Source organism: Triticum aestivum, chromosome 6A (genome assembly GCF_018294505.1).
Source record: "Triticum aestivum cultivar Chinese Spring chromosome 6A, IWGSC CS RefSeq v2.1, whole genome shotgun sequence".
Classification (NCBI taxonomy): domain Eukaryota; kingdom Viridiplantae; phylum Streptophyta; class Magnoliopsida; order Poales; family Poaceae; genus Triticum; species Triticum aestivum.
In genome coordinates this window covers 13,527,951-13,535,712 of record NC_057809.1, presented here as the reverse complement: position 1 = coordinate 13,535,712, position 7,762 = coordinate 13,527,951, and the positions used below count along the sequence as shown (strand labels likewise).

At 46.3% G+C, this 7,762-nt stretch overlaps 1 protein-coding gene across 1 annotated transcript; it reads right to left on the bottom strand.

The window, feature by feature from the left end:
- Nucleotides 1-5,498: 5,498 nt before the first annotated feature.
- On the bottom strand, nucleotides 5,499-7,155 carry LOC123129986 (3-ketoacyl-CoA synthase 5). Its single transcript, XM_044549940.1, has one exon. The coding sequence runs from the start codon at nucleotides 7,067-7,069 to the stop codon at nucleotides 5,600-5,602; it is 1,470 nt and encodes a 489-aa protein (XP_044405875.1). The 5' UTR covers nucleotides 7,070-7,155; the 3' UTR covers nucleotides 5,499-5,599.
- Between the last annotated feature and the right edge of the window lie 607 nt (nucleotides 7,156-7,762).

The window sequence follows — 7,762 nt, the reverse complement described above, 5'->3', positions numbered from 1 at the left end:
CCGGCCGCCAAAAACCAAATATGGGAGGGAAAAATCAAAACAAGGAGGGTAGAAAGCGGACGAAGGAGGAGTAGGAGTGATACGAGCAGACATTTCAGATACCAAATATGCACTGAATTGACGAAATGGAATGCTTCTAAATGCACATCCTGAATTTGAAAAATTGGGATGTGACAGTTATCTACTGGAAACAGTTGCGTGGAGTTTATTCAACCAGTTTGGCTGGCGAGCCACTAGTAGATTAGGTGGATGAGCTATATATTCTCGAGTCTAGCTGGTTGTGGTTGTGTTTTCTTCTTATTTGTCTTACTAGTAAAGTTGCACGTGCAATGCACGTCTTGATACATAAAATTTAGCTAGGGGTGTTTCAGGCAACAAAAAACAGAATCTTTCATCACAATTGAGGACATTGGTCACAAAGTGCACCGGATCACTTAGGTAATATCTTTTGTTCAATCAATGATTTATCTTATTTTTTATGTTTAAGTCCATATTTTTATTCCATAGACCAAACAAGTGCCTATAATGTCGACACAAAAACCATGGATCTGAAATGAAGACTTGTACATCTATGGGCTGCTTTATTCCTCTCTCGCTTTGTGAAAAGAAGCTCCAAACACCGGAACAAAGACTTGTAGGCCTGCAATTCATGAATTAGCTGAGCACCCATTGATAGCTCCTCCTAACTATCCAGCCAAAGATGAACAACTGACTGGCAATAGGTCTCAATCACCACTCTATGATAGTCTCTTTCTTGGGTCAACAACATGGCATCTTCACATGCCAGGAGCTCCAATGGTAAATAGACCTATTATGTTATCATGCCTTTTGCAGGCGGCTTCTTGAAATCTTCCATCATGGTCACACACAATCAGTCCGCACCAGAAAATCAAGAGCACCATCACTGTTTATTTTCATCATGCTTTCGATGGACACCACTTCGCTTGCTCTTCACTGGCAACACTCTTGCCAGGGAATTAGAAAGCGCGCACACTCTTATGAAAGCTCCATGAAATGCACTGTTTGCACTGAGTTGCCTCATGTGTACTTATTCCGACTGCTCCATATTGCCCACAGGACGGAAACCAAAATAGGAGCATCTTTCTTACTAACAATAGCATGCTCAGTACATCAGCCAACCATGTCATTGGACATAGCCTGCGAAATTTAAGATATAAAATGTCAACGGTTGTATTACAGAATAGCTTTGCATGATGGAAACTAACCACAACAAGGTACATATTATTCTATTCATGAGCAGACATAGGGCATATACTAAGTTCTTGATGTGTCTCATTTTCAGTTCACTGAAACTTGGTAAAATATTTTGTAACAACGAAACTTGGTAAAATATTTTGTAACACCGGCCACTCAACGGTACATTCCACTTATTCTCTGCACCTGAAAGTACCCTCTCCTGCATCTCACCTTCTACCTTTCTCTGTATTAGGGCTCAGTATATGCAGAGCGAACTGTGAAATATCCCGAATGGTTCCATGCCTAATCTTCCATGCCCAAGACCAGAAGCCATCTGCATAATTATGGGGTCTTGGCATTCAGAAGAATGTGTACACATCTGTCGGCATGAACACCTCCTTAATTAAATCCTTGTTCCATTGCCCCAAATCAGCATCAATTAAACTTGAAACCAACTGTACCCGTGTAGCTGATATTCTCCCCCTCGGTTGCATTGAATTTTGCTTTAGAAATCCATTTGGTTTGCTATATTGAGTTCGACCATTTCCAACCCTACAAATCAAACCCAACTTTAGCAAACATCTCTTCCATTCACAATAGCACACCAAGTTTGCGATGCACTTCGAGGACAGGTTGCCAATTTCAGACTTTTTTGCTGCACGAGAACAATTTACTTTCACACCACCCCTGTATTTTAGATTTAGCTCAAATAACCAATCTACTATGAAAGAACCTCCCACTCTATTTGCAATTCAATCCTCACCTCAATTGAATTTGATATGTACTGTTGAGGCTGAAAAACACCGAACTCTTCATTTTAGTACCACTCTGGCCAGAGCAAGGCTGTAAGCAGATGGAATTCAATCTATGCGCACTCCACCTATCAGCTTTCACAAAAGATTTGGCAATCGTCAGCAAATAAAAGCAAGAAATCATGGTGCTCTTAGACTCACACCAATGCCACCATCAACCGAACCAGCATTGTAACTTTTTAAGATCGGTATTAGCATTGAAAAGAGATCATCAAAAGAGGGTGATAGATATGTTAACAATCTCCAATTCCAATGCTATATTGTTACAATTGCTTGGGAAAGTGTGCCTTTACCACCACTGTATATGGTACGACACTAAATTTTCAAATGTGAATGTGAACTCAGTGAGAATACACTACCACTCAATAGTACGTCTGACTGTGTTAGGATTATTTACCTGATATGCGCCACTAAACTCCGCTGGGTTCCACACGAACCTACAGAATTAGCCATTTTAATCAGTATGTTGGAACAAATTCACAAAAATTACAGTCAGTATATATCACTGAAAGACTTCTATAGATTTTCCAAAAATTCAATTGAGATATCACATCATGTTTGGAAGTACATGTTAATTTTACTGCATTTAAAAACTTTACAATTTTTGTTTACCTTATAATCTTATATGGAGGTAGCGGACCTAACCTTCTGCAGCTCCTAGAATATACACACATGGACTAATCGAAACACACACACGTCTAAGTCTTCTTCGATCCGCAACACCCAGGCAAGATCTCTTCCCGAGAAACGATAACCTATAAAATGTATAATCACCAAAGCCAGAGAGTCTAATCTCCAGTAGTTCCAGAGTTTACTCAAACAAGAGATATTAACGGTTTTTCATACACACATATAGTCGTAAGTTCAGTTTTGGTGGCCTAATCTTGGAGCATTTAACTGTGTGATTGCATGCTAACTCAAAAGATACTATCAGAAAAGGCAATCATAATATGTTTTCTTTTCAATCAGGAAAGAGAAGGCTGGGATCATGAATTCGTAAATGGAAGAACCTCCATTGCACACTCTCTGTAAATCCTAGTGTGACTGAGCAGATCAAAATTAGAGATTATTCAGAATGGCTGACACATGCCAAGTAATTATGCATTACAGCCTTAGTTCCATAGTTACAAGAAAAAGGCGCAAGGATATCTTGTCGAGCAACCGAACGCCATGGGTAAAATGCACTATCCCGCAATTAACACTGGAAAGCGCGATAACAAATAGCAATTAAACACATGGACATTCTTCGAGTTGTATTCTCTTCTCAACCTTGCAAATTTAAATGGTATCTAGGTTATTATATCTCCTACTCCCTCCGTTCCGAATTACTTGTCTTAGATTTGTCTAGATTCGGAGGTATCTAGCACTAAAATGAGTCTAGATACATCCATATCTAGACAAATCCAAGACAAGCAATTCAGAACGAAGGGAATAGATGCAAGTCTTTACAATATCCTCAAACTTGTTTTTTAACTGAAAAAAACATTGACGAAGCACCTCTAGAAAACATCTGACTGACATGTGCTTACAAAAATTAAAGCTTGAGATGGAGCAGAATAGAAGCAACCCATTTCCTATATGAAGAGCATATGTGATTATTGGCCCTCAGGCCCAAATATATTTTTATTTATTGCGGGGGAGGCTCAAAATAACTGGTTGATTTGCCAAGTGCACATGAACTAACTAAATTACAATTATTTGTCTAACAGAACACATCATAAATTCAGGAAGTTGAAACCATTCTAATAGGCTTGGATTTAAGCCATCTACCTGCAAGGATCACCAGATTCCGTGCTTATTAAGAGTAGCATTGCAGAGATCATTAGATCTCATATCAGAAAGATGATCGTCATGCTATAATAAGGTACACTAAAAAGGATGCTTCTTCAGACCACTGTCAAAAAGCAACTGAAATCAAGTGCAGATAAATACATCAATTGGATTGGCGGCCACTTACTTCCAAGATGTACGTACGCTGCCCCAGTGGAGAAGCACAACGCGACTGTAAGGTACTTGTGCCCAGCAGCGAGACTCTCCGGCGGTCGGGACTGGTAAGCTGCAGAGGAACGATAGGCGGAGGCGCGCGACGACGGGGAGAGGACGGTGGCGTGGCCGAGGATCTAGTCGTCTTCTTCGATGAGAATACGCGAGCGGACGGGTGGGGCGCACGACGATGGGGTGAGTCGGCGGCGGCATCCGAACTGCGATGTCCCCAGCGCCAGCGGCGTGCGCTCATCGGCATCCGCGGCGGCTGCGTTGGTAAGAAGTGCTCGTTGTGAGCAGCGAGGACAGCAGGCGGCGGGCGAGGCTGAGTGTGCGATCACGGGAGCCGATTAGAGAGGAAGAAAGCAAAATGAGAGAAAATTACGGAGGGGATCAAGGTGATGCAGGGCTGGAGTTATTTTCTCCTTTTCCCTCGTGGGTGGGTGGGTGGATGGATTGATTGTGCGTGGGGCAGAACATTTCGTCTGCTCGGCAGGTAAGTGCTACGTACACGCGTGGCATCCGGTTAGATTAATCCGAGCCATTAGAGCTAACTAAGTGGGGTAATCTGGCGGTACTAATCAGACTGGGTACACTTGACGGGTGGTTTTTAAAAAGAAAATGTTTGCTCTTTTAATAGTAGTATAGAAGCCATTAGAGCTAACTAAATGGGGTAATCTGGCGGTAGTAATCAGACTGGGTACACTTGACGGGTGGTTTTAAGAAAGAAAATGTTTGCTCTTTTAATAGTAGTATAGATTATTCTCTGGCACTAGATGACTTGAACATATTTGATATTTAATAAAATTGATGTATGCATCTTGCGATGCAAAGGATGGGGTAGTCCCCTTTTAGAAAAAAATCTAGCATATAACATTAGAGCAACTCCAACAGTTTCTCTAAAAAAACTTCCCTGGAGCTACTTATGTTAGATCCCATAAAACTTCTTCCCCAAATCTAGTGTAGTATTTTCATTAAAAAAAACTAAATAACGGCCTTGGGCCCACCAGTCAGTGAGATGCTTGACGGCCTTGGTATGGCGACAGCAGCGGGTGGTAGCGACAAGATGGCGGCGGCGCATCCTTAAACTAGAGGGAAGTTGGGGCCAAGTTTACATTATTTTGTAAATTTATTTCAGGTTTACGGATATGTTGGCAACAGTTTTCACCCAAACTTCTCCACCTTTTTACGGATACAAGATCTTTTTTTTTGCGAGAATACGGATACAAGATCTGTTATCCGCTGCAAGTCGCACTTGAAGAATGATTAATGTGTCCTGGATAGACTAGCTTGCGAAAATCGATGAACGGTTTTTTTTCCACATATATAGTAATACATATCTTATTCATATCATAAAGATCATAATACAAGCCATATACACAGCGACCTGACAAGACTGCAAGGTAAAAAGGAAGCCAAATGCTAGACTTTGCACAAAATACAAGAACATTACAATCAAAGTATATATACGTACGGTTCATGCACCATGACCGCACGCTTGGTAAATGAAATACCAAAACAAACGAGATATTTATTGTGATTGTTGACGATTTTCGTGACAAAACACCCGTAAAGAAATGAGTACCCCTGTACGTTTTATCGCCGATTTACACTGCAATTATGGGATCGCTCTCAGCTGCCATGTTGACGTTGGCATGAGGGACGTTGATTGGGTAGCGATGTATGCATCCCGCCCACGCCTTGTCCAGCTGGGTTGCCGGGCCGATGCACTCCCAGACGGCGCTGTTGCACTTGACCCCAGCTCCGAGGCCAACCATCCACACACGGTCGCCCTTCCGCACCCGGCCATTGGCCTCGAGGTACGCCATCTCGTACCACACCGAGCTGCTCGACGTGTTGCCGAACCGGTGAAGCGCCATGCGAGACGGCTCCACGTGCTCCTCCGACAGCCCGAGGCTAGACTGGACCTCGTCGACGACCGCACGCCCCCCTGCATGGATGCACACGTGATGGAACGCCTTGCACAAGTCGGGGACGTAAGGCTTCACCTTCACGCCGCCTCGCCGGCCCAGCTTGAGCAGCAGTTTGTTGGCGACGAAGCGCAGCTGCTCGAAGAAGGGGAGCACCAGCGGGCCAAGGCCTGTGATGTTGGCCTCGAGCGCGGCACCGGCGACGCACATGAGGTCCCTGGAAAGTTTGACTCCCAAGTTGCCTTCGTCGTCCTCCTCCTGGAAGATGCACCGGTAGGAGCTGTCCTGCTCGCCGCCGGTGATCGTCCGCACGAGGTGGGCGAGTCGAAACCGCGCCCTGTCCTTGGACGTGGACAGCAGCACGGCGGCGCCGCCCACCCGAAAGAGCATGTTGGACAGCAGCATGGAGCGCTCCCTGCCGAGGTACAGGTTGGGCGTGATGGTCTCCGTGGACACGACCAGAGCGTGAGCAGCAGCAACACCGTGGGGCGCTGCACGAAGTAGGCCGGCAGCGAGCCCCACCGAGATCACCCCCGCGCTACAGCCCATCCCAGACAGATTTACACAGCGGACATCGCTGCGGAGTTTGTATCTGTTGACGATCATGTCGCTGAGGGACGGCACGGGGGCGAAGACGCTGCAGTTGATGACGACAATGCCGACGGCATCAGGGGTGACGCCTGCCTTGGCGAACAGGTCGTCGATGGCCGAGAAGATGACCAGCTCCGCCTCGGCTCGGGCAACGACCAAGTTGTTGTCTGGCGGGATGTAGTGGTCGCCGGGGGGCAGGCTGGTCTCATCGCCGAGACCGCTGCTTCCGAGCACCCGCATGGCGAAGCCGACTGTGCGATCGTCCGCGAACGCGGGTACGAGGTGAGCGTACTCGATGAGTGTGGAGTTAGGGAAACGCCAGGTGGGACTGGGAAGGAAGCAAGCATAATCGACAAGGTACACGGCGCGTGGGCGGTTCACGACGGCTGCCACCATGGCCAGGAGGGCCAGAGAGAGCAGGAGGAGGTGGATGGGTGAGAAAGAGTAGCCGACCAGCCGTGTAGCTTTGAGGAAGATGCTTCGTGGAAGGACCATGCCGGCAACAATGGGGAACAGCTGCTTGCTAAGAGGTGATAAACCCATGGCCATGGCCATTGTTTCCGCAACCGATCGAGCGTGCTCGGAGGTGAGTATACACGGGAACAAGGGGTGGGTTTTAAAGGCGCAGCGAGTGCAACCGTCATACTCCTAGGAGGCGAGTACTATCCTACTACTCCCTCCTTCCATCTATATAGAGCGTAATACGTTTTCTTAGACTATCTTTGACTATTGATAAGATTAATAGTATATGAGATGTATAATGCGAAAATTATATCATTGAATAGTTGTCAACCTAGGAGCCTTCCAGAGAGCCTTGGCTCAGTGGTTGGGCATGCGGTTGTGTATGATGAAACCACTCATCAAAAAATATGTTGATACTCATTTAAAAAATTATGAGGACCATATTTATCTTGGTACTCATACTAAAATAGCCGTATGCATCTAGTTGGTGCAGAGGTCGGGGAAGTGAAATTCCCCCCATTTAAAAGACACGCACAACGTCGAGGAGACCTCACAGAAGAAAGGCGAAGGCAGGACTAGGGGGAACCCTAGCGCTGCCAAGCCCTCGGCTCCCTCTCCCACCTCTCCGGCCCGCCACCACCGAGCAAAGCCCGGTTGCCGTCGGCGGCGGCGGGATCTCTCCTCCCCGCAGCGGTCGGACTTGGCGTGGGTGGCGTTCGGCGGCGGTTGGCGACGGGGCGCGCCGGCGAAGTCTCAGGGGGCGATGGCAGGAGCTGCTTCCCCCGG